The 26,409-nt window shown below is 52.5% G+C and overlaps 3 protein-coding genes across 11 annotated transcripts in view; 1 reads left to right on the top strand and 2 right to left on the bottom strand.

The window, feature by feature from the left end:
• MPHOSPH9 (M-phase phosphoprotein 9) overlaps positions 1–399 on the bottom strand; it is a 51,758-nt gene extending 51,359 nt beyond the window's left edge. For all 6 annotated transcript variants that reach the window (XM_065903986.1, XM_065903984.1, XM_065903982.1 and 3 more), the window contains exon 1: positions 330–399. The gene's annotated coding sequence lies outside the window, so the exon portion shown is untranslated. The remainder of the gene's footprint in view (positions 1–329) is intronic.
• Positions 400–665: 266 nt separating this feature from the next.
• Positions 666–15,141, top strand: MTRFR (mitochondrial translation release factor in rescue). 3 transcript variants are annotated; one of them, XM_065904534.1, is made up of 6 exons: positions 666–788; positions 3,541–3,590; positions 5,402–5,529; positions 10,455–10,621; positions 10,795–11,095; positions 12,760–15,141. In XM_065904534.1, exons 5-6 carry the CDS (start codon positions 10,814–10,816, stop codon positions 12,994–12,996), a joined length of 519 nt encoding a protein of 172 aa, XP_065760606.1. In that variant the 5' UTR covers positions 666–788; positions 3,541–3,590; positions 5,402–5,529; positions 10,455–10,621; positions 10,795–10,813; the 3' UTR covers positions 12,997–15,141. The 3 variants fall into 3 exon arrangements, with proteins under 3 accessions (XP_065760606.1, XP_065760607.1, XP_065760605.1); XM_065904535.1 differs by lacking the exon at positions 5,402–5,529 and having other exon boundaries at positions 10,485–10,621; XM_065904533.1 differs by lacking the exons at positions 5,402–5,529; positions 10,455–10,621 and having other exon boundaries at positions 669–788.
• Positions 15,142–15,273: 132 nt separating this feature from the next.
• Positions 15,274–25,892, bottom strand: CDK2AP1 (cyclin dependent kinase 2 associated protein 1). Of its 2 annotated transcripts, none has more exons than XM_065904536.1 (4): positions 25,532–25,892; positions 20,672–20,769; positions 18,876–19,002; positions 15,274–16,108 (listed from the first exon to the last, which is right to left on the bottom strand). In XM_065904536.1, exons 1-4 carry the CDS (start codon positions 25,584–25,586, stop codon positions 16,041–16,043), a joined length of 348 nt encoding a protein of 115 aa, XP_065760608.1. In that variant the 5' UTR covers positions 25,587–25,892; the 3' UTR covers positions 15,274–16,040. The 2 variants fall into 2 exon arrangements, with proteins under 2 accessions (XP_065760608.1, XP_065760609.1); XM_065904537.1 differs by lacking the exon at positions 25,532–25,892 and adding an exon at positions 24,295–24,545.
• Positions 25,893–26,409: the final 517 nt, after the last annotated feature.

The raw sequence follows: 26,409 nt of genomic DNA on the forward strand, positions 1-26,409 counted from the left end.
TGCAACAACTACATTACTGATTCTCAAAGGAAGCCCAGGAACCCGGTCAAAAAAAGCGAAATCCCTCAAGCCCCCCGCCTCTGGGGAAAAGGCGCTCAGCGATTGGGCCGCGCGGGTGTCACTCAAGGGCACAAAGTCTAGAAAAGGCGTACGGACGGTGGCAAAGCCCCCACACGCCCGCGGGCTCCGGTGGGGTGGTGTCTCCTGACCGTTGTCTTCCCCCGCCCTAACCCATCAGAACACTCAGGGGTCCGCTGGCTCGGTGTCCTCGACGTCGCGCCCCCTGTCCCCTGCGACTGGCAGCTCCCCGCAGGCCGGCGGCCACTTACCTGGCCGCCGCTCCCACTGCGGATGTCAGGGTCGGGTGCTCGGCCTCTCGTGACCGTTAAACTCGAGGGAGCGTGCGCGCGCCCGGCGTCTTGGTCACGATTGGTTGCTTGGAAGGGGGCGGAGACGGCCGTGCAGCGGCGCGCGCTTCGGCTTACCCCTTCCTGTGCCCCAGCTCCCACCAGAGAAGGAGGTCAGCCGCCAGGGAAACGAGAGGGGCGGGGCAGCTGTCAAGTCCTTTCCTCTGATTGGCTCTCTGGGAACCTACGGTAGCTACGCGGGAAAGACTACTTAGCTTCTCGCATGCGCAATAGGTAAGACGGGGGGAGCGCTCAGGCCAGAGGGCAGCTGCGGCGGTAGAGCCGCGCGTGCGCAGACCGGGAAGCGAGTTAGCGATTCCGCTCCTGCGGTGATTACGGTTCCCCAGAACATTGGGGGCGGAAGGCCATTCCTGAGGTCAGGTAAGAGTCTGTGGAGAAGCTCGGCATCCACACGGTTGCCCACGATCATCAGGGGCTCTGGAGAGAGGACTGAGATCTGGAATCCCTGAATTTCCCTGTTTTGCGACCATGAGTCGCGCCGCGCATTGACCCGGAGGCCCCACTGGCGGTGAGATGAAGCTGGCCCCGACACCTGAACTAAATTGTCCCTGGATCTGATTTACCTTAGGCTGGTGGGGGGTCAGCACTGGGCTCTTCACGGACTTGGGGAGCGGGCGAGGACGAGATCCCACCGTTATGGAGAAAACAATTCCACCGAAGCCGGAAGGCAGATGAATCTATGCTCCTTTACTTGTTCGGCAGAGCCTTGGGTAGTTATGATCATGCAGCTGGCCCTGTTTTAGGCATCGTGAGGGTTTTGCTCCTGCCAAGCCTTTCAAAGGACCACGGAGAACCCGCGTCCCTTCCCGTGGGCCCCCCAGCCCATCTCACACGCACTGTTCAGTCCGCGTTTTTCAGACGAAAGTACTTTAAAGTACTTCCAGCTCTTAGATTTACCTCTGAGTGTCCCGAACCCCCAGTAAAGGCACTTCGCTAGCCCTGTCCCTAGGTGTGCCTGAGTAGCCAGGATGCAGGGGCAGAAGGATTTAGGATGCAGAAGCCAGGAGCAGATGTTGTTTGCCTTTGGAATAACAAATATGCCAAGAGGCGTTTCATCTGATCGGAGCCTTCTTAAAACACCTAACAATTTTGTCTCAACAGTAAAAATTCTCTCCAAAATCTTATCAGTGTGTGGAAGATCTCAAGCTTAAATAAATCAAATCCTCCTCCCAATTGTGTTAATCCACCAAGCAGTGCTGTGTTTAATACCTAAACTAAATCAAATTACTTTTAAGCACACAGGCTCTATTTTCAATGTCTATTTCAAGTCCATCAAAAAAACAAAACAAAAAGCAGTTTTACCACTAATTTCAGTTGGTTAGAAATCTATGATTGAGATACTGTAGAATCTTGCACTCACACAAGAATGGGAGAGTGGATTTCTGGGACAGCTCTAGGCAAAGGGAGGTGTGTTTCCTCCAAGAAAAATATTAACCCCAACATCGAGTACTGGATATTAGTTCCTAATCATGCACTAGGCAGGAGAGCATGACTTTTCGATACAGAATCAGATGGATTTTGTTTAGTTTCAGTGCGTTTCTGTTTTTGGCAATGTGATTTTAGGTAACTTTCAAAAAACCTATTATCCTACTTTTAGTTAATAAGCCAACATGTTCAGGAGCTAGTATTCTGATTAACCAAGTTATCTTGTTAACGAACTGATATGAAATATTTTGGTAAAGGTACATCTTAATTCTTAATTTAAGCTCTTTGAAGGGGTCTAAATGTTTACAAATTCAGAGTGGAAATTGCTTTTGACTAATTGGACTAAAAAGAAGCTTTATAAAAATAAGGAGGGAAGAGAAGGCTCTAGAAATACAAGTATGTGCTGGGTGCTGCGCTTAATGACTCAGTCGTGTCCGACTGTCTGCCACCCCACGGACTGCAGCCCGCCAGGCTCCTCTGTCCGTGGGGGATCCCCCAGGGGGTCTTCCCAACCCCGGGATAGAGCCCAGGTCTCCTGCATCGCAGGTGGCTTCTTTACCATCTGAGACACCAGGGAAGCCCAGTAACAATTCATCTAATTTAACCTCCCTCTCCTCATACTGGAGATCCTGCATTACTTAGGTGCAAGCTTACACTAATATTTTAGGGCTTTACAAGGGTGTGGTTACCATATGACTTTATTATAACATCATATTGCTCAAGTGGGGCTTCCCAGGTGGCTCAGTGGTAAAGAATCCACCTGCCAATGCAGGAGCCACAGGAAATGCGGGTTCAATCCCTGGGTTGGGAAGATCCCCTGGAAGAGGAAATGGCAACCCACTCCAGTATTCTTGCTGGGATAATCCCATGGACAGAGAAGCCTGGCGGGCTACAGTCCATGGGGTCACAAAGAGTCAGACACAACGGAGCGACTGAGCATGCATTGCTGAAGTATTCCTCTTTTGCCATGAAGGCTTCAAATGACAGTTTTGAGTGGAGCTCCTTGATTGGGATAAGATTAGGCTATTCAGTAATACTGGCTGTTAATGGCTTGAGACATTTAATGTCTGTTAACCAGAGTGTTACTTGGTGTCAGTAATTCTTATATCCAAATAGCTTGTCATTGATGGGATTGGGGGAGGGCTGTCCCCCACAGGAAAAATGAGGACCTCTAAAACTAAAACCATTGAACATGAAAATGAATGATCAGGTGTACATGTAAATATGACCTTTTTTAACCTTTCCCACCCCTCATAATTTTTCTTACTCTATCAGATAATTCCTAAAGATCTGTATGTTTAAACCAGGACTTGCTTTGATGAAGGTAGTTTTTATCTTTCAATCTGAAACTGGCTGGGAAGTCAAGCTATATTCTCGGCATCATAATTACCTCTCTGGCACCTGATTTCATAGACCACAATTATGACCTCACCAAACAGCGAGTCTTTGGTGATCGCATGGTCCCCAGGTATTTCTTAAATTGGACCATACCAAGTAAAATAGTTTGCAGGTCATGTTCTAGATGTCTTTTCTCTGAGCTTTTAAAACATAAGTCCATGAAATAATCCCTTTGCAGACTGGGCTTGTGTTTTGTTAGCCAGAGGTTGCTGAGTTTTCAGTGTTTTGGAGCACCACTGAGTGCTTTAAATCTGTGGCGACCTGTGCAATTCTTTTTTTCTCTTCCTAGGTGGTATAGCCTCCATTTTACAGATTTGGAAACATGGCCAGAGCTGCACAGTGAGTAAATCATGGCGTTGAGACACTGACTCAGGTCATACTGACTACAGAGCAGTATGGCCTGTCAGGGACAAAAAAATCAAGAGAAAGGGTCAAGAGAAAATTGAAAATGAGCTAATACTCTTTAAGGAGCTGGGGGAAGAACAAATCTGAAGATGTTATGAAAGGTTAAGAAACAAGGGGTGGGAAGGACAAATTTAGTTTAAATGGAATGTTCTTCCAAAGTAAGTCTTCCTGAAATATTCCACATAGTATGCATCTCGTCTTTTATTTGTATGAAATACAATAATGTATTCAAACATGATTTGAAAACAGACGTCCTAAACAAATACAAGGCATCATTAATAGAGTTCCTGGTGGCTCAGATGGTAAAGCGTCTGTCTACAATGTGGGAGACCTGGGTTCGATCCCCTGGAGAAGGAAATGGCAACCCACTCCAGTACTTTTGCCTGGAAAATCCCATGGACGGGGGGAGCCTGGTAGGCTACAGTCTGTGGGGTCACAAAGAGTCAGACATGACTGAGCGACTTCACTTTGAGACTTTTAGAGAAAAATGTGGAGTGTAATCATTGCTCCTTTTTATGTGTCTGTCTTATTTTAATAGCATAGTTGATAAATAACAGAGTTCCTGTTAGGCACCATAAATAGAAGAAAATCACAGTGATGCACCCAAATAGGACAGGTGTAATTGTGGATTCAACATTTTCTGTTTAAAAAAAAAAATGAACAGGCTGTTGGTATTGTATGAATTGAAAGCTTTTCTCTTTATCTACTTCACTAGTTGTCTCTTGAACTGGGCAGCAGTAAGACTATTGAATTTAAACCAAACTTGGGAGTGGTCTCCTTATCCTCTTGTCTGCCCCAGTCAAGGACAACAGTTGTCCTTTCCTGCTCAGTCCATTATGCTTTTCTTTTTTCGAGAAATAGTTCTCTGGAAACACTTACTGTGGTTGGATGGTGGTTTCTCTTCAGTGGAGAACTCCCAGCCTAGGAAATGACAGGGTCTGTGTCAAGTCTGAGCCACAGTTCCCTGGGGTTTTGTTTGGGGATGTGTTCCAGCCCTCATGAGGGATTGGATTTGTGGTTCCTAGGTAGCTCAAACCGTAAAGAATCTGCCTACAATGCTGGAGACCTGGGTTTGATCCCTGGGTGGGGAAGATCCCCTGGAGAAGGGCATGGCAGCCCACTCCAGTATTCTTGCCTGGAGAATCCGATGGACAGAGAAGCCTGGTGGGCTCCAGTTCATCGGGTCACAAAGAGTCAGACATGACTGATCGACTTTCACTTCACTTCTTCACGAGGATTTCAGGTAACCAAAACAGAAGCATGAGCTAGATGTGAAAGGGAAAGAAAGGGTGCTTTCCCTTTACTCCCATTCAGCAGGGAACACCAAAACACACTTTTGTGGGTCTTTTCAAATGTTTACTTATGTATTTGGCAGCATTAGGTCTTAGTTTCAGCACACAGGATCTTCCTTGAGTCCTACAGAATCTTTTTCTGCATCACATGGACCCTCTTAGTTGTGGCATGGGCTTAGTTGCTCCATGGCAGGTAGGATCTTAGTTCCTAGACCAGGGATCAAGTCCACGTCTCCTGAATTGCAGGGTGGATTCTTAACCACCGGACCACCAGGGAAGTCCCCAAATACACTTTCAAAATATAGATTATTATTAAACATTTCTCAGAAAATCCTCTCACTTAGCTTCTGGTGCCATCAGCTGGCCATTTTGTCTTTTTAAAAGCTCACTGAATTTGGTTCTTCATCGTTGATGGATCATTGTTTCTGAGATCTAGTTTATCTCCTTCTTCAGGAAGGGGAAACAAGACCATGACTAAGCAGGTAAACAGCCCTGCTGCATTCTGGCCTCAGCTTCTGAAATATTATCAACATAAGAGACAACAAGCTCTGAAAAGCAGCTGGAAGAACTTGCTAATTCCTGTATCCTTTGCTTCTCAAACTTCAACGTGCTGCTGAATCACTTGAAGATCTTATTAAAACACAGGTTCTCATTTAGAAGGCCTGGGGTAGGACCTGAGATTCTTCTAACAAGCTCTCGGTGGTGCTGCTGCTCCATGGACCACACTCTGATTCCAAGACTCCAGAACTCCCTTATCCACTACAGTAGCTGTGAGCACTCATGGCTAGTCCAAACCGACATGTGCTATAAGCGTGGCCACACCTCAGATTGTGCAGACCTCAAATAAAAAAATCTCAATAATTTTTATATTGATCACATGTTGACCTAATTATATTTGGGATGTATTGAATTAAGTAAAGTATATTGAAATTTACTTCATCAGTTGCTATTTACTCTTTTTAGTGTGGCTTAGAAAATTTAGAATTTCACATGTGGCTTGCACTGTATTTCTATTGGACATTGCTGTTCTAGAACATCAATGCAATAGACGCAACATTTTTGGTGTTCTTTTTTCAGAATGACCCAGTTTCTCAATCCCCTTGGGACCATTTCACCTGCTCTTTTTGCTCAACTCGACATTCATTTCATTCTTTTCTCCAAATGTTTTTCCTCTCTTGCCTGTTCCTTCCCTTTCCACCTTCTCCACCTCCATCATTGTCAACACAATCCTAAGGCTCTTACCCAGCAGTCATATAATCCTGAGAGCCAGGACTGCAGGCAGCAGCCACCTTACCTGGGAGCTGGTTAGAAAGGCAGGGTCTCAAACCCCACCCCAGACCTAATGAGCTGCGTTCTATTTAACAGGATCCCTAAGGGATTTGTCTGTGCATGAAAGTTAGAGCCATGAAAGCGTGACCTATCATCTTTTCTATTGTTGTCATTTAGTCACTCAGTTGTTTCCGACTCTTTGCGACGCCATGGACTGTAGCCCTCCAGGCTCCTCTGTCCATGAGATTCTCCATGGCAAGAATACTGGAGTCAGTTGCCATTTTCTTCTCCAGGGGATCTTCCTGACCCAGGGATCGAACCTGCATCTCCTGCTTGGCAGGCTGATACTTTACCACTGAGCCACCTGAGAAGCCCCATCTTTCCTAAAGCACCCCATTTCAGTGAATCTCCACACCTGTTCCTTTGCTTAGTTTGGGTGATTCCTGCAAGGTTGATACACTAAGAAGTTGTGTCTAAGAAACTAGTACTCTACCTTTCTAAAACATCATCAGTGAATGGTAGGCAAATGGCATCCAGAAGGTGGGTCCAGAGCCAATCCTGAGCCTTCCAGATTCACATACCCTCTCTGTGTCTAAGACGCACAGGCAGTAGCCCCCTTACCACTCTCCAGAGCTTTTGAGCCATTGGTGAAACAAGCCTCACCTCGCTGCCCCTTGTTTAAAGTCTGTGTGTGCTCCAGTCACAGGCCACATTCCAGAGCAGAGCATGCCACCCCTGAGCTAGGCGCCTGTCTTGGTTTGGGCTGATCGTGTAAGCCAGAGGAGGAACTCTGTGCCGGCTCCTATCAGGAACAAAGGCATCTAATAGGATGCAGCTTCGAAGTCCTGATAACCAGCCTTCCGGGTGACTTAGGGGCACAGTAAAGTCTGAGAACCACTGCTCTCTGGCGTCTCGTCCACGCTAGGCTCTGGCACATACCTTACTTACAGACGTCTCCATTTCCGTTTTATGCTGCAGTCTCAGACTCATGGAGGCATACAGTAGATGCTGAAAATATTCATGGAGCAAATTAACGTTCTCTGTTGTAAAGGCATCTGCCCTCTTATCTTCAACTTGACCAAGTGAGAGAATGCTGCTTTAACCTAAATTGCAGTCAGCTGTCTAGGGCAGACGCCGCCCTCTAAGGAAAAGCCAAACGGAGGGGAGTCAGGGTGGAGACCCCACCCAGGCCTGAGGCTCACACCAACAGGAAGGAGTCCAGGCTTGCTGTTTCGACTGCTGGTTTCTCCTTACTCACACTGCTTGTTACCATTTCTCTTTTTTTTTTCATGTCATGATGAGCTCTAATCCGAGCTGCTTTTATTGTTCCCCAAAGACTTTGGGTTGCTCTGTGGGTGTCACAAAAACTGAAATCCAATCTGTATTCTTCTCCGGCCTTCGGGGAAGTGGAACCACGGGCGTGTTTGTCATTTTCAGCCATTACTGGAGTCCAGCCAGAGCTCCAGGAGATACTCAAGAGTATTTGGAATCATCCGATTGGCCGTTGGAATTAGCTGTTAGACAAAGCAGCCAGTAACTGAACACTGGGGACCTTCATGAACTCCAGTCGGGTGGGAGACCTTCCTGTGTGTGTCAGCTCTGAACTAGGACAGAAAGGTAGACTTGAGGCACATCGAGCTGGCAACAAAGCAGCTGATAAAAGTGCTCTCCTCCTCTCCACCCTTTGTCTAGGAGTTTCGCCCTGTCTCAGACCTCTTTCCTTTTCTTTGTGGCCACACTATATTCTACCGCCATCCTGCCTGGTCAGATTGCCTAACGGAAGGGCAGCCCCAGGAGAGGCACTGGGCTCCTGTTCCATGAACCTAATCCAGGGACCAGACACTAATATAACAAAGGAATTCTGTTCTGTAGACTGAAAGCAGAAAAAAGGGGAAGGAAATTGTGGACATCGACTTGGTCTCACTCAGTCATTTATAGGGGAGCGGATTCTCTGTTGTAGAGATGGCAGAGAAAGGCTTTATCGTATTTCACACAATAAACAGAACCCATTTTTAAAGAACCACTTTCACTGGCATACTCTTGTTTCAGAATACCTCCCCTGGTAGCCACGGAGCATCTTATGAACCAACACCTTCTTAATTATCACCCTCTGGGACTGACAAAACATGGTGAAAGTTGTACTTTTCACAAAGAAGATATGAGTTTAGACTAGAGGTTCCCAGCCTCCCAGGGGCTTCCCTGGTGGCTCAGCAGTGAAGAATCCGCCTGCAGTGCAGGAGCCGCAGGAGATGCAGGTTGGATCCCTGGGTCGGGAAGATCCCCTGGAGGAGGGCGTGGCAACCCACTCCAGTATTCTTGCCTGGAGAATCCCATGGACAGAGGAGCCTGGCCCACTACAGCCTTTAGGGTTACAAAGAGTTGAACATGACAAGCGACTGAGCACGCCTGCAATCCCCAACCTCCGGGATGTAAGGCCTGATGATCTGTGTTGGAGCTGAGGTAATAATAATAGAAATAAAGTGCACAATAAATGTAATGCGCTTGATTCATCCTGAAACCATTCCCCACCCCTGTGGTCCATAGAATAATTGTCTTCCATGAAGACAACTGTCTGCCAAAAAAGGTTGCGGACCACTGTTATATACCGTAGTGTCAGTTACAAGATTGAAAACCAGCACTGGCCTAAAGACTGAAAAGTATATTTCATTTTATTTATTTTCCATAGAAAGATGAATAATACTGTATTCATTCTGGAAATAACCCATGTCATCTGTACTGATAACTAAGATAGGCACTTGGATTTCAGAAAACGCACATATTTACAAAGAAGCTATGCCTACTAGCATGTTTCTGCCATAAGGTCACCTAGAGATCATGTGGGGCCCAGTGGATGTCAGCCATCAGATTTGCTGGTGGGTGAAAGGTAAATGAGCCAAGAGAAACCTAGTGAAAAATAACTTGGTGGACGTTAAGTACTTTTGGCTGAAGAAGTTGGCTTAGATAAACTCCAGTTCCTACCTGTGCTAGATACCAGTTGCCATGAACTAGAATGTACAAGATTCCAAGTGGTGAAAAAAAGAAGCTGTCTAGAGTCTCACAAGAAGCAGTTGTTAGAGGAATACATAAAGCAACTACAATTAAAAACAACTCTATGTCTCTTTTCGGTGTCTACAGAATCCTCAATCAAGTATTTAAGTGAGGGACACATTTGTACTTCCCCAAATCCACCCGGGTGATTTTGCTAAAAACCAGTCTCATACCTTCAGGAGTATCAACAAAGCCCTTTCCAGGATACTACTGTTTTCTCTGATTTCACTCAAAACCTGTGTGGGTTGCATGAGGAGGGCTTGCATGTGTGCCAGGTTGCCTCAGTCCTGTCAGACTCTGCAACCCTATGGACTGTAGCCCACCAGACTCCTCTGTCCATCAGATTCTCCAGGCGAGTATACTGGAGTGGGTTGCCATGCCCTCCTCCAGAGGATCGTCCCTACCCAGGGATCAAGCCTGTGGCTCCTGCCTTGCAAGCAGATTCGTTACTGCTGAGCCACCGGGGCAGCCCCAATGAAGAGGGCTTATTCTCCTGCATTTTTCAGATGAGAAAACGGGCCCGGGTTGTGATACACACCCCTGCCCTGTTCACATGGAGGGTATATAGACCTATGAAAATTGACAATGCCTTTCAGATCTTCTGCCTTCCCTCAAAAAACAGCAGAGGCCTGTGAGACTCACCACATCCTCATGGCTGTTATTCTCTATTCATTTGTCAACTCAGACACTTCAGCTTTATGCTAGTCTCGAGTAGTTATTGAAACCTCCCATTCAGCAGCTCTCGCTTTATTCTTGAACACCTTCCCTGACTGGGAGAAATTCTGTGAGCTCCATGAAGACTGCATCTTGCTCTCTCTGACTTCATGTCACTCCCTCTCCCTTGCCTTTTACTTTGAACCTAACAGGCACCTTAATAAAAAATCAGTGGATTTGGTAGCACTAAGGATGAGTGCTGGTTGGATCCTGTGATTGGCAGTGCTTCTGAGGGAACAGATGTTCCCATTCAAATCCATGAAACTGGAAACATTAAAAAACAACAATCAGGACATTGATTGATAGTGATATTTACTGCGTCAGACTGTTTAAGCTCAGCTCTAAAACAGATCATCACATACTGTCGTCTTTTCATTTTGATTTCAGAGATTCTCACACACTTAAATCATGTCACTTGACTCAGATTCTAAGTCTTGCTTGGTGTCCTATGGAGTATTTCCTTATCAAATTACAGCCCCGTGCTTTTTGAATTTCACACTCGCAGCCTCTCCTTCCTGAGAAAACGGCACCTCTGGGTGCTTTGAAGATATTTTTGGTCCATTTACAAGAAAATATTTACCAGCTGGCCGGGCATGTACTGCTGTGCTGAGAACACTATAGACAACGCAGGGCCGGAGAGAGGTGTGTGTGTGGCCGGGTGGCCTGTCTGCACGGATTTCCTAAATCCCCTGCCTGCCAGATGGGTGGTGGTCGTTTGAACTGGTGCATAAGAGGTGATCTTAGAACCTGAAGAAGTATTCATCTAATCTTGAGAGCAGACGAGGCTGAAGGGCTCTCCTCTCTGTCTGATCCAGGTCCTGAGAGCCCCTTGCCATGAGTACCTCGGGTCTGTTCCGTTTTCCCGCCCCACTGACCAGAGTGTGCCCGGTGCCCTGGGGACTCCGGCTCTGCGAGAAGCTGCTGCTCCTGCCCCCAGGAACGGTGGCCACTCTGGTGCAGGCAGCCGGCAAGAAGGACCGCCCCGCGCTGCTCTCCCTGGACGAGCATGAGCTTGAAGAGCAGTTCGTGAAAGGCCACGGTCCAGGGGGCCAGGCAACCAACAAAACCAGCAACTGCGTGGTGCTGAGACACGTGCCCTCGGGCATTGTCGTCAAGGTAGAGGAAGGTGGTCTCGGGGTCCCCTGATTCTCCTGAGTGACAGCTGGGGCCCCTGCAGTGGGGACTGTGGTCTCGGACCCGGCCCCAGGAGCCCCCTCCCAGGATCCTGCGCAGCTGCGCTCTTACTGCTGCCGGCCTTGAACTTGGCAGGCCCCACAGTTCTTGTCGAGCCACCGGGCTGCGGAGCGGCTGCAGAGGGCTCTGTTTGTGGCCCTCCCATGGGCTCCGGGCCCCCAAGCAACCCGCGGGCCCAGGCCGTCTGCCAGTAGGCTCAGCCCTTAGCCACCTGGCTGATGACTCAGATGGCTGCACCCTCCATGTCTGTGTCCCCACTTTGGTAAATGTCAGTGACACCTGCCCTTCTGGAGAAGGACTGAGTGAGGTAACGAGGCAAACTGATGTCAGCCCTCAACAGAACGGGCCGGCAGAGCCTCCTGAATATAAAAATCCAACCACTGATCTGCATATTGCCAGCCATCAACAGGCTGCACTCTAAGAAAGGGTGTGCTGCTTTCTCTTGTTTCCTGGTTTGATAGTGGCCTCACTGGCTCTGGAACTGCCGGTCTGTCCCATAGCCCCAGGGCCCTGAAGGCAGCACAAGCCTCGAGGCGCAGTGGAAAGAGGATTGGCGGGTTTTCCTACACCAGTGGTACCATTAGCAAGTACTTACATATCACGTGAGCATGTTGTTGGCTGGCCCTGTTCTGAGCAGCTTCACATTCACGTTAACTCTTAATCTTTACAAGCCCACGCTCGTAAGGTGGAGCCTGAGGCCCAGAGAGGTTCCTCCAGCTGCCAGAGTCAACTCGGACCAAACCCAAAGTCTGGTCTTGACAGCCGTTCTTTGCTGCCATATTTCTGGGCATATTAGTTAAAATCTCAATCATTTTTCATTTCCTCCTCGAAAAAACTTATTCATAAGCAACAAATAAAACTCTGAAACCTAACATAGTCAAATTTCTTTAACCTATTTCATATAGCTTACTCCAAATCTGCTTGAAATGTTATCTTTTCACCCTAATTTAACAGAATTTATCAAATAAATTAGCTTTGCAAGGCACTCGCCAGTTATGAGATGTTACATAATGAACATCATGGTTGACTAATAGCACATGTGTGCATGCTGTCACTACAGTGGTGTCCAGCTCTGTGACCCTATGGATTGTAGCCCACCAGGCTCCTCTGTCCGTGGGATTCTCCAGCCAAGAATACTGGAGTGGGTTGCCATGCCCTCCTCCAGAGGATCTTCCCAACCCAGGGATTGAACCCACATCTTTTACATCTCCTACATTAGCAGACAGGTTCTATTTATAAACAGGGCACACAAGAGGGCTTGCTTAGACATACTGGTTGACATTTCCAAAATTATCTGGGGACTTTCTTTGAAGGCTATTGTTACTTCTAAACAAAACAACACTCTAAATATTGGCACAGTCAGTGAAAGTCACGTAACACAGCTGGGGTGTGGGACTGGGCACGGCCTGTGCAGAGGCAGGAGGGAGCTTGGCCTTCGTCCTGCCGCTGACCCGCTGGGACTCCTGACAAGTGGCTTTGCCCCTGCGGGCCTGACCCCTCTGTAAAGGGATGAGGTTGTCTAATGAGTCCCAAGGTCCTGCCCAGGACACACCAGCTTTCACATTATGAAATACCATCTCTTACAGTGCCACCAGACCAGATCCGTTGACCAAAACAGAAAGCTAGCTCGGAGAATCCTGCAAGAGAAAGTGGACGTCTTCTACAATGGTGAAAACAGTCTCCTTTGCAGAGAAAAACGCGAGGCAGAGAAGAGAAAGCAAGAAAGAAAAAAAAAAGCAAAGGAAACCCTCGAGAAAAAGAAACTCTTGAAAGAACAATGGGAATCCAGTAAAAACGTGCCCGGAGAGGACTGCAGGTTCTGACTGAAGGAACCAGCCGACTGGCCTCCAGGGTGGCAGCTTTCAGAGGAGTGTATGTGTGCCGGGCCCCAGAGACAGCCAGGTCTCTAAACGGCAGACAGACTGTCACGAATAGAGATGTAGACTCTGAGAATAAAAGTATATAGAAACCCAAGGAAGTCATTACTGGAGAAGGAACAGGGGCGCTTTTGGGGGGGAGGAAAGGTTACGGTGATGGGAGGCTTGGAGGGCCTCCAGGGCAGCTGCAGAGTCCTGTTGACCAGGGTGGTAAGTAGAAGCATGTCCCCTTTTAAGCTATACATTTGTGTGACTGTATCATATTATCAAAAGTGAGAAGTATTTATGAAAAAAAAAAAACCAGTAACAGACTTTTTATGGAAAATGATAGAATTGAGTCAAACTAGCATTTTTAGTACCTCCTTGTCATCCGCTGGGACGTCACTGATCATTGACACGTGGATGTCAGCTAGCTTCATGTCAGGTTAAGAGAATAAAAGAAAACAAGATGGTGGAAGATTTACAAGTTGGTAACCCACTTGCCCATTTACCCCATTAGCTTAATAGACTGTATGTTGACAAGTGACCACTCTGGTGTGGAAATACACACATCATTCCCTGTATGTGGATCTACAAGTAGTAGGTTTATGAGAGATGAGGTTTCAGAAACCTGGTTTGTGAATTTGCTTGATACCATCCCTCAAGCCAGATTTGACCTTAACAGATTGTTGGTGGGGGAGGGGGCAGGGTTAGGCATGGTTATTAACTTGGTTTATTAGAATCCATCTGGAGTTTATGCAAAAAACTAGGAAGGAAACAAAAACCATGAGGTGAGAAAGCCACCATCAGACACAGGACCTGCCTCATTTCTTCACTGAAGACCAGACTGCATCGTGGTGCTGGTTTAGTCGCTAAGTCATGTCCAACTCTTGGGATCCCATGGGCTGTAGCCTGCCAGGCTCCTCTATCCATGGGATTCTCCAAGCAAGAATACTGGAGTGGATTACTATTTTCTTCTCGAGAGGATCTTCCTGACCCAGGAATTGAACCTGGATCTCCTGCATTGCAGATTCTTTACCAACTGAGCTATGAGGGAAGCCAGACTGCACGCATCCCAGTAAAATGACTTGTAAGGAAACCAGGTAAGGCTCTTCTCACCTGGCAGTGGCCTGGTTTGGAAGCTTAGCTCCATGCAAGGCTCTGGACCTCTGGCTGCAATGTGCAGGGCCCTTTCAATCTCCAACTTCCTTTTAGAAGGTAGCCAAGAGAAGCATCTGGAATGGTACACAAGAGACAGTAACAGTGGACAGGAAATTTGGGGGAGCTTCAGACAAGAGGGACAAGCGCTTTAATTTCTATCTCCCTTCTTGAATTTTTGTGAATTTCCTATTATGTCCATGAAGGAGATGAGCAGACAAGCCAGCTCCCTAATACCCACCTACCGGCCTTTAGAGCTGTCATGGCTGGGGCCTGGCCTCATACCTGTAAAACTGACCACATTCCTCCTCTTAGTCTTACCTCTCGCCACGGTAAACCCTCATTACATGGGGAGCAGTGCCTAAGGAACACAGGAAGGATGACCTCAAAGTCCCTCTGGAAGGCACTCCTGGGGTTCCTGTGGTTCTCAGGACATCCCAGGCAGCCCACTTTTCCCAGCACCGGGGCAAATAGTTCTTACCATCTGGTGAGAACAGGGTAAGTAGCTGGAGTTTAGTAGCTGCATTATATGGGGGGAAAAAATGCTCATAGGATAAGTTCCTAAACACAGAATGGCCTAAGGGAGGCGAGCTCAGAAAGGGCAGGATCAAGGGCTTCCCTGGTGGCTTGGTGGTGAAGAATCTGCCTGCCGATGCAGGAGACACAGGTTCTACCCCTGATCTGGGAAGATCCCACGTGCCACAACCATCGAACCTGTGCTCTAGTGCCCGGGAGCTGCAACTACTGAGCCCCTGCGCCCTGGAGCCTGTGCTGCTCAAGTGAAGCCACCGCAATGAGAAGCCTGCCACGGCAACTGGAGAAAAGTAACACGGCCTCTACTCCTTCTCCTTCCTCCTTCACTTACATCTGCTGTCGTTAAGATGCATCCACTGTGCAGCTTCACCCGATCCTTGCCTTCTGACTTACCCAACACATCCCGTCCCTGGCCCGCTGTGCTACTGACACTGTCACACACAACATTCCTGGACCAGGTGGGAAAATGCCCTTTGACAGGCCTCTCCCACCTCTCGCTGAGGAGCTGTTTTTTAAAAACATCACCAAGAATTCAAGGAACCCACATCTTAATACAAGCTGTTAATGAAAATAAGCTTTATTACATCAAGTAATAAATACAAAGACGCAAACAGTTCCATTTTCTTCCAGATGTTTGGGTCAACCCTCAGAAAAGGCAGAACTGAAATCTACATACAGTCTTAGGAAAAATTTCAGGGGTCCTTGTTAGGTTTGGTTTGGGAGGTTGCTCTTTTCTTCTGTATTTATAACTTGTGCATTTTAGAATGGACTTCAAAGCACTAAGAATCATGCAAATATGCTTAAGCAAAAAAGAAGTTACATTAAGCAGAATCTATACCGTAGGGCAAACGAGGGGACTGGCTACTAGGTTAAGTGTGCTGTCAAGTCCATACTACTGAAAAAAAAACTTCAAGTTGTATCAGCTTGTGAAAAGGAACACAGAACAATCTGGGTTAACATAAATGTATCCAAAAGAAAACCAGACACTGGTATCTCAGAGTCAAAACTAGTTTGCTGTAAGACAGGTAACTTCTACGTGCATCTTTTGAATCAATGCTTTTAAAAAAAGAAAACAAAACCACAAACACCTGGGAAGTTCCTAACTATTTCCAATGTAACTCCTAATCAATTGCAAAATCTTTCCTCAATCTTAAAGAGACTGTAGATTCAGAGCCTAAGTGAACCACGGGAGGGGCGGGGGGACGAGAAACTGAACTGGTTAACCATCTTGAAAACAAAAGTTTCATCTCAACAAGGGAGGTGAACCATAACTTCTCCTCTGGGAAGAAGTTGGAAAACCTTCCAGGCTCACAAGGCAGCTAGGACCTGGCGTTCCGTTCCGTTTCAGCCAGGCACTCCCGCACCAATCCTCGGGCATGGATGATGCCTGGAAGAGAAGCAGAGACAGGCGTCAGAAGGCAGCACCAACTCCAGGAGTGGAGAGCGGTCCTTCCACAACCAGCTGCAGAAACCTCAGATTGGAGAGAACGTGGGACCTGTATTCTACGACCCAAACCCCACCCAATCCCTCAAAGCCAACACTCCTCATCACATCTCCCTAAAAGTATTTTGTCCCGTGCTCAAGATGACAAACCAGCAAGCTCTCTTTTCCTGATATTACTCTCTACACAAACCATATTACCGTCCAGATGCCAGGAGTAAGTGTCTCCACCCAGTTCTTTAAGCAAGGGCCCATGACAGAGATTGCAGGCCAAGTCGCTTCAGTCGTGTCCGACTGCAACCCTATGAACTGTAGTCCTCTAAGCTCCTCTGTCCATGGGTTTCTCCAGGCAAGAATACTGGAGGGTTGCCACACCCTCCCTCCAGGGGATCGTCCCAACCCAGAGATCGAACCCACAACTTTTGTCTCCTGCATTGGCAGGCAGGTTCTTGACTACTAGTGCCACCTAGGAAGCCCACTATGGAGCTTTCAAACCATTCTTTTTCCTAAATTCTACAAGGGACTTGGGGGTGTCAGGTAGCCTGCCCAGATTTGGGCACCAGACGAAGGCTCACTCAGTCTCACCCTGGTTTACTGCTTCATCCCTTCCGCTAGGGACTGGTGCCATCTACGATTTGATTTTCCCCTCATCTTTTATCACTATGGTTTGGGGGTTATCGTTTGTTTGGGTTTTGTTTTTGTTTTGGCTTTACTAAACTTCATGAAACACTTACCTCATTTTAATCGACACCAAGAATCTATTCCTTCTAAGAGCTGACCCCAAGAGGGCCCTAGGAATGACACCCCAAGTCACTCAGGTATCCCCACCTCGCAAATCTTATTCCCCAGAGCTTCTGAAAACTTTCAGCAAAGGTCGTACGTACAGCCAACTGTCACAGCTACTCCACTCTTATCATACCATGACAGAGCCCAGACATTACACAAGCGATGGGTGTGACCATGTTCCAACAAGTCTACTTAAAACGCTGATGTTTGAATTTCGCAGAATTTTGACATGTCACAGATTTTTTTTTCCATCGTTAAAAACCACAAATAGTTCACTCTCAGTTTTTGGCACCAAAAAACAAAACAAACAAAAAATGCAAATAGGAACTTCCCTGGTGGTCCAGTGGTTAAGACGCCACGCTTCCACTGCAGGGGATGTGGGTTCCATCTCTGATTGAGGAACCAAGATCCTGCATGCAGCGTGGTACAGCCAAAAAATAGAATAATAAAAATGCAAATAGCATTCTTGGTGCCTGATTTTCCCCATGCCCTGGGACCTCCTTCCTTGCTATGATGTAAACTCGGCAAGCTCTCTCAGCTACTGGTCAGGGCGACTGTGGGACTAGGTGCTCACCCAGGATGCGCCCTGCCACCAGTCGCTAGGTGTATTCACGTGTTGACCTGAACTGCCAGCTTTGCTGGGTGGCTGCAGGTAGCCCATCAGACAGCATCTGGGGTCCAGCATCACCACAGGCATGCCCAGTCAGGTAACCAGCACTCCAGTTTACCAGGACTGTGGGCGGAGTGATGCCCCCCTGACCCCTATGGTTGGACTGGGGTTAAGCTCATTCTCTCCCCCAAGGCCTCTTCTAGCCCCTACTGCCAGCCTCCCCTCCCCACACCAATGCCTGTTATTCTCTGATCTGGCTTTGCAATCAGTCTCTTCACATAGGTAGTCACCACCAGCTACTGTTTTGGGGGGAGGGGGAAACCTGTCCTCAGCCAGCCTTGCCCATCACTGGAGCCATGGCTTGACTACCGCCGCGCCCCCCTCCACCCCCGCCGTCACGCCCCAGATTCACAGCCACAGAATGTTCCCCTCTCTCGTTTTTCTCCAAAGTTGCTTCTCTAACCTTAAAAAAAAAAGAGAAAGAAAGAAAAAACCCTCCTAAAATTAAATTCGCACATAAGCCACCATGCTCTGAACTGCCACCTTCTAAAATAGAAATCCTTTTCTCCTCTCCACTCCCCTTTCACTTCGTGAAGCAGCAACCAACCTATTTCACTGCCTTCTGAAGTCAGCTGGCCAGCCACATCTTCACGTGAGTTCCCTTCTCCTGGTGACACCAGCCTCCCGCCCTCCCTCCCTCTTCAGTCACGAAAGAACTTCAAAGCGCTCTCACCCTCTGCCCCACACCCCTCCTCGGGGCCCCACTCCAAAGAGGACAGCACAGGGCAATGCGGGCCCCTGCGGCCCCAGGTCACAGGCCTCCCCCAGAGGAGGGGCTTGCTGTTCTGGGCTGCCTGGGGCTCCCAGGACCAGAGTCGGCCAGCCGGAGTGAAGCAGGCATGAGGCAGAGCTGCAGGATCTGGGTACAAAGGCTTTTTTTTTTTTTTTGGTCGCGCAGCCTATGGGATCTTGGTTCCCTCACAGGAATCGAACCTGCACCCTTGTGCAGTAAAAGCACGGAGTTTTGGCCACTGGACTCCACCCCCGCGCAGGGAAGTCCCGGGGCTTCCCTTCTCAGATGCCTCATCTGAAAACTGGCCACCAAGCCCCTTCCCTTCAGATCCCCAGGACAGTTTAGCTCATGCTGCCTCAACAGTCACTCTGAAACAAAATGAGCGCCTGTGCCGTAGGGGATGCTTCTGTCTGCCACCCTCCATTTTCCCCAAAAGATCTTTCAAGACAGGTAGAGAGCCAGTGCCGGGGGTCAGCCAGCAGAAAGGCATCACCCACCAGGCGAGTCCAGGGCCCAGGACTTACCTCGTTTTAGTCTCTCCATCGCACTCTTGCTGCCCGCATAGGTGGGTCTGATCTCCTTCCCCAGCTCTTCGATGATGGCCAGCAGCTCGGCATATTTGCTCTGGGGCACCTGGCTGTTCCCAGTGCCCTGGAATCAGAAAGGAAAGCGTTCAGAAGACTGCGCCCAACCTGACCCCAAGGCCACAGTCAGGACCCCACTGCAGGCCAGTGGCACAGGGCCAGGCCAGGGGAGCGGCCTGAGCCCAGGGGCAGCAGGGCAGGGGGAGGGCGGCCCGGCCCAGACTCCCAGGGCAGCTGCCTCCGCTACAGCCAGGCACGGCCCCTCTGGGCAACAACTACAGACCAGGGAGCCGGCCTTCTCTACTGTCCTCGTACACTCAAGGCCACCACCCAGCAGTCTCCAGAAAGCCCTCTGATCATCTCAGATAAGGGAAAAAAGTCAACAGAAAGGTGATCACTGAGAATTTCCAGGAAGGAGCCATGGCTAGGCAATTAAGTGATCCCGGGAGGGCTGGGGGTCCAGAGTGAGTGGCCGAGATGGATGCCAAACCTGGGGGTCAGCAGGACTAGAAAAACTGCCAAAGGCCACCCAGACAGAACCCAGAATGTATTTAGATTCATCCCTCCTCCCCACACTGGCAGGGTCCACCACACAGAAACCCTTTCCTTCTAGAACCCCCTCCAACTGCCCCCAGCAAACACAGTGGTCAGTGAGGCCGAGTTCTCACCAGCCTGCTCGGGCCTCCCCGCCCCCAGCAGCTGCATCAGGCCGGCCACCTCCCCCGGGAGGCCCTCGCCTGCTCCCCCCGCCTCTGCTTCCTGGCCTCCCGGTCCTTCCTCCTCTCCTTGTCCGGCTCCTCGGCATCCTCTGGGTGTCTCCTCTGGGCCCCTCGGTCCTGCCTCCACTGCTCTGGTCGCCGCCTCAAGGCCGGGGCGCTCCGGGGTCTGTCCAGGCCACGCCTGGCCCCGTCCTCCAGCCACCACCTCTTCAGGGGGGGCCTCGCCCCCACCCGCTTCCCCTCTGTGGGCAGGAGGACCTGGCGGGGCATGGCTGCGGGCTGCCACCTCATCCCCCAGGGCAGGGCCGGCCTCCGTGGCGACCTCGGAATATGAGTTGCAGCCACGGGAGAGAATCTCCCGGCTGGTGGCCCAGGCGCCGCCCCCCCATCCCCCACCCAACTCAAGGCAGCATTCCTAAGGAGCGGAGGCTGCCTCCACTGATGGCCCCCCAACCCTGAAGGGGAAAGTCAGTCTCAGCTAGTTTTGGGGTGGAGGGGAGCGGGGTCACAGCCCTGTGACCGGTGGAACCAGATGTAAAACTCAGGGGCCACCAGCTCTTGATGGAACCCACCTGGGCTCCACTAGGCTACGGGCCCCGTCCTCCCTGCTGGGGCCACAACCTTGTGGCAACTGAATGGGAACAGGGTCCCCCCGGCCCCATCTAAGCTCAGATCCACAGTCCAGGCCGGACCTCACTTGCCCAGGCCCCGGGCATGAGGAGACCCATCAGGGACACACGTGGGGTAATGGCCCCAACGGGAAGTGTGGCTCCCGGGGCTTCCAGCATCTCTGGGCTCTCCCACCCCTTCCTGTCACTCAGCGTCGCCCGTGAACCTCTCACCACTTCTCCATTCCAAGGCCCTGAGCCCCGAACATGAGCCCAGCCAGGGCCCTGGGTTGAGGAAGCTGGGGTGACCACGCCATTCCATCATTTCTACTCCTTCCACTGCCTCCCCTCTGTGCCCAGGCTGCCCCTGGGGTCCCCCCCCAACCTCGCATCACCCCCGCTACCATACCTGGGTGTAGCCTAGAGATGGCGGCCCGTAGTCACTCAGCAGCTGGCGGTACTGTGAAGACGTGGCCATGCTGGTGGAGGGCGGGTGGACGCTCCCAGCTGTGGGGGAGGAGACAGAAGTCAGTAATGCAGGAGCCTTGGCTAACTGTAGCCATTGCCAAGGTAAGGACTCTGAGTCCCCCTGCCCAGGACTCAATGGTCTTTTGTCTCTGAGGACAGAGAACCCTCCTCCCGTCTTCTAATTTGGCAGTGGCTGACACTCGGCCTACAAGACTGACAGTAAAAAGTAACTAACAGACCGCTGCCCTTCACACCCCGACCCCAGCAGACATGGCTAATCAATCACAGAGCCCATTCCCATTCATGCCATCAAAGACTCAGAGCAGAGGAAAGCTGCTGCTATTCTCAGCCTAATGCTTTCAAGTCCCCTTTCCCTGGGTCCTGCACCTCAGAGGCTGACAGCCTAGGGACCCATGGCTGCCACAAGAGCCCAGCTGCTACTAAGGCTGGTCCACACTCGGGCTAAGACTTCCGAGTGCCCGGACTTCTGCTGGACAACACAGTGAGGGAGACGGGAAGGTTCTGGAGTCCTGAGGCCCAACCCTGGCCGGGGGCTGGTGTGCGTGTGCGCTCAGTCGTGTCTGAATCCTGGTGACCCCATGGACTGCAGCCCGCCAGGCTCCTCCGTCCATGGGATTCTCCAGGCAAGAACACTGGAGTGGGCTGCCATGCCCGCCCCCAGGGGATCTTCCCGACCCAGGGACCAAACCCATATCTCCTGCACTGGGAGAGGGTGGGGGGTGGTTCTTTTACCGCTGGGGCCACCTGAGAAGCCCACTGGACACCAAGTCAGGGATCTGGAGCACATCGCAGCCTGTGTCCCCCTGGGCACGTCCCTCGACCTCTCTGAGCTCCTATCACGCCTCCCCAAGAGGGGACCAGACTCTTGCCAGTCTGAATCTATGCTTGGATGGCTTACGCCCCCAGAGGGGAGGAGTAAGACCCGACTTATGAATTGCCACACTGGAAGATGCTGTCCCTCGGCAGAGGGACCACGTGGGGCCAGGGCCTGGCTCAGAATGAAGTCTCCTGGATGGGGGATGGGGAGGTCCGCAGCAGGGAATATTCCAACTCCAGCTCAGTAGCTGGAAGCACGCAGACCCATAATGGCGTCCAAGTGGCCATTAGCGGGTAAAGGATGTCCTGCGGAATTACAAACAGCGGTAACCATGGAGAATTTACCTAGCCCTCCTCAGCAAGCGGCCCGCCTGCCTCCACGCCTGGTCCGGGAGCAGCTTCCCCTCTGCCTGCCGCCCCCGGAGCCAAACAGTCTCTCTCTCTCTTTCTCTCTCACGCACACAGCGGGCTCTGCAGACTTGGCCCCGGGGATGGACAGCTGGTGCCAGGCCGGCCATACCGACCAGCTGCTCATGTGGTGTGGGCAAGGGGAGGGGCGGGAGAGGAAGGAAGTTCAGGGGCTCAGGCTGCTGAAGCTAGAAGGGGCCCTGGAGCCCCTCACTGCAGAAAGTGAAGCATAGACCAGAGAGGGTGGCACTGCCCCCAGGCCACACAGCACAGAAGAGGCTGACACCTCACACCTGTCCTTCCGTCCAAGAGCTGAGGGCAATTCTGTACCCAACCTGACTGGCCCTGGATTTCTCCACTGGGGCTCAGATTCATGCCCAAGCATGGGATGCCCAGACAAGAAACATGGATTTTGCCACCTCTAAGCAGGGGCCTGAGCACAGCACCCAGCTGCCATGCCTCCGAAAAGAAGGGCTGCTCACACACCTGTGCTGCAGAATCACACTCACGTCTGCGACCTCCATCTGAGGCAACCATGGGTGTGCAGTGGCCAGAGCAAGGGAATGTAGCGGGTGCCCCACCCCCGCCACAGGCTCCCCTCACCACATCAGCCAAACCCCAATTTCCTGGCCTTCTGATGTGGGTGGTGAGTGTGGTCTGGGGAGCTCAGGCTTCACTGCCCCAGGCCAGGGTTCAAGTCCCCACCACTGCAAGTTCTTACGCTTCTCTCTGTAAGGCTGGGATGCTAAAGGCAAGAGTTGGGGGGGGGGGGGGGCGGTCATGACACTGCTCAGCACTTCAAGGCATCTAGAAGATTCCAGCTCCCGGGCAGGAGATGAGCGCATTCTCTGTCCCACCTCCTGCCCTCCTCCTCCTATTACTATATTCTGTATGTCTTGTCTCCCTGACCCATCCTCTCTCCTGCAGGCAAGCGTCTGGACTGGGAGCCGGGCCAGCTGCGCCATACTGGGCTGCGGGACCTAAGACATGGCCCTTCTCTCTCCGGCCTCAGTTTCTCCATCTGTTTGAGGTAACAGTTCCCAACAGAATGTCTAAAGGCTCTAGAACCTGCTCCTCCACGGTGCTGGGGTTAGGTCCTGAGACAGGGAGAAGAAATGGGTTGCGGGCGTGGAAGTGGTATGAAGGAGAAGTCAGGCAAGAGCCCAGAGCTTGACTTTCCCATCACCTGGGTGATGTGGTAGGCGACCCCAACTCTGAGCCTGTCCTTTGCTCAGTGTTCAGAGGGGGGTGTCTGCGGCCCTGGGAAGAGTTGGCAGAGGGGCCCCCAAGTTCCTCTCATGCCCACAGCTTCCTGCAGACGCAGGGAGGGCCGGCGGTCCGGCCGCCCAAGGCCAAGGAGAAAACCAGACAGGGCGTGAGCGCGGTCGTCTCAGAGCATCGCAGACAATGCGCGCAGTGTGCGGGGACCAGGGAGGGCCCTGAGCCGAGGGAGGGACTGGCAAAGGCCAGCAGCTCCTGGGGCCAGGCGCGGCTCCCCGCCCCCACGCCAGACAAAGAGCGGCCCGGGCCTGGGGAGCTGGCGGCCTTCCCGCCACTTGGGGCGCCTGGGGGGGCTCTCTGGCGGGGAGGCGGGGGCTTTGTCTAACTCCGCCACTGCCACTGCTGGCCAGGCCGCGGCTTGGCAACTCGCGAGCAGGAGGCAGGGCTGGAGGGCGTGAGGGATGATGACAAGGAAGCCGGAGGAGCGGCAGCGGAGAGTCCATCTTGGATGCAAATGGCACTGGGAGATGCGGGCTTTCTGAAGGGGTCCACGCGGAGTGGGGGGGCGGCCCCTCACCCGAACACCAGAGGTCTGGAGACCTCTGCACTCCTCCCGGAGTTCACCACAGGAGAAGGAAGACAATCTGGGCACAGGTGCTAGGCAGCCCAGAGCAGGGCTTCAGGGCGCCTGAGCGGGTGACTCGCTCCCTCTGGGACCCCAGTCCCCGAAGGGCCAGGTTCAGGGCCCCTGCCTCAACTGCACCAGGGCAGCCTGAGACTTGCCCCCGACCTGGGCGGGCAGCAAGACCCTCCAGCCATCCCACCCCAGAGTCAGATGAGGGAGGCAGTGAGAAACACTGTGGCCACAAGGCCTGCCTCTTAAGGTATGCAGACCCCAGAGACGAGAGCATTTCGGCTGAAAATAGGGGCCGTGTGCTCTTGGGGCTCAGACAGAGCCCACACTTGACCAATTCAACTATCTACCCCCACAGCCATCCACACCCTGAATCTTAACCCTTTCCAATCTCCAAATCTCTGTCCAAGAAGTTAAATATACACACACCACCTATATACACCTATGTATAGGTATTTACGTACATGCATATACACTTAGTGATTTTCTGGTGCGCTCTTCAGATTTTGGAGTTACGGAGTCAACATTCGGAGACAAGGCCCAAAACTTTCGGCCAACTGCCAGCGTGGCATTTCTGACCAGCCAGGCCCATCTCCCTGCCAAGCCCCTGCCTCCACCCCCACCTCTATGCACCTCGCTTTTTTGGAAGTTTCCCACCAAGAGTCTAAAGAAGAACCTCGGTGAGAGGGGACAGAGTCAGTCACCTACGAACCCCACAAAATTTTACCACCAGCCACACACCCCTCCCACCCACACACCCCGCCCCCGCCCCGGTCTCTGGGGCAAGACCCCCGGGCTCAGCCTGAAGCCGCCGGACAACTTATGCAGGAGTTTCCTGGGACTAACCAGCTTCAGCCCCAGCACCGGGAGAGCACGGCTCCTGCAGGAGGCCCCTCTAAACCCAGACTTGGGGGCTCCAAGATGCGGGACCCCGGCTGCAATGCCTCCCCCGCCCTCCGCCTGCAGGCAACTCCGAAGCCCCGGGTCTTCTCCAACTTCTCTCACTCCGCGCACGCCTGAAGGGACCTTCCGTGCGCCCCGTTTTGGACACCCGCTCCCTCACGCCAGGCCGGGCGGGCGTCCACAGACCACCTCCCCTGCACCGCCCGTGACCCCAGCGGCCCCGCGCCCTCGGGGGCGGCTGCAACCTGGCGCTCTCGCCTCCCCGCAGCGCCGCCTGAGCGTGGCCCGGCCTTGCTCACGTGCACCCCTGCCGCCCGGACCCCCCGCCCGGGCCTGCCCCCCCAGGTCCCCAAGGGCGGCCCCGAGCCCCGCTCCCGGCGCCCCGCTCCCGGCGCGGCCGGGCCGCTCCCGATTCCCGCCGGCAGGGGCCCTCGCCGAGCCGCCCAAAAGCCGGAGGAAAAAGGAGCCGAGAAAGCCTCCCCCGCCCTCGCTCGCCGCGCTCCCCACGAGCCCTCGGCCGCCGGCGTGGGGGGGACCGCGGCGGCCGCCCGCGACCCGGGCCCCGGCCCCGGCCCGACCCGAGGCCCGGCGCGGCGCGGGGCGCACCCGCGAACTTTGGCAGCGCGGGCGCCGGAATCATGGCGGCGGCGGCCGCGCTGCCCCGGGCCGGGACCCGGTGCCCGCCGACCCCGGCCGCCGCGGGCCCCCGGGAGCCGGGGCCGGGGCCGGGCGCGCGAGCCCCCAACTTGGCTGCACTTGGGGCGCGGCGCGCGCGGCTTGTGGGGCGCACTCACTCACCGGCGTTGAGGGAGGCGGCGGGCATGTGCGCGGTCAAGTTCGGTTTGTAAGACATCCCCCCGAGCGGCGGGGCGCGCCGGGGCGCAGCGGGGCCCGGCCCGCGAGGGCGGCGGCGGCGGCGGCGGCGAGACCCGGCGGCGGCGAGGCGGTCCCGGCGTCCGTGCGCCCGTCCGTGCGCCCGCCGAGCTCCCGCGCACTTTTTGTTGTTGACGGCTCGGGCCGCACCGGCAAATATGGCCGTCCCTCACCCTGACACCCGCTGCAGTATATCACCCATACATCGGGCGGGCGCGCGGGCGCAGGGGCGGCCGCAAACTTTGAGCGGAGCCAGCGGGGCCGGCCGGGGCCGGGAGGGGGCGGCCCGGCGCGCCGCGGCCGGGCGTCAGGGGGCGGTGCCGCCCGCGGCCGCGCCCCGCGCCTCCGGGCGCGCTCGGCGCCCGCAACTTGGCAAAGTTTGGGGGGCTGGGGTCCCGGCAGCGCCCGAGGCCCACCTGGGTCCCTTTCTTCTGCTGTGCTGGCGGTGCCTGGAGATTTGTTCCTGTACCGATTAATTTTTTCTTTTCTTTTTTCTGAAGCTAGGTAGGATTGCGGAATTACTTTCCCCCCCCCCCCCCCGCCCTTAACTGTGGGGGCAGGGATGGAAAATTACCTGGAGAAAATGGTGGCGAGTGGTATTTTTAAGCACGTAGATCATTCCAGACGCCGAGGTCTGGCTACTCCCCAGAATAAGAACAACCAGTTCTTGACATTGATTTTCAAATAAATTTCACGTCCCTGTCGGTATTAAGTGGTTGTTAACCTCTTGGCGGCCTAGACTCCTTTGACACTGGACAAAAGCCGGAGGCCTCCTCCCACGAAAAACACACCGTCGCATTCAC

Source organism: Muntiacus reevesi, chromosome 13, assembly GCF_963930625.1.
Source record: "Muntiacus reevesi chromosome 13, mMunRee1.1, whole genome shotgun sequence".
NCBI classification, from domain to species: Eukaryota; Metazoa; Chordata; class Mammalia; order Artiodactyla; family Cervidae; genus Muntiacus; species Muntiacus reevesi.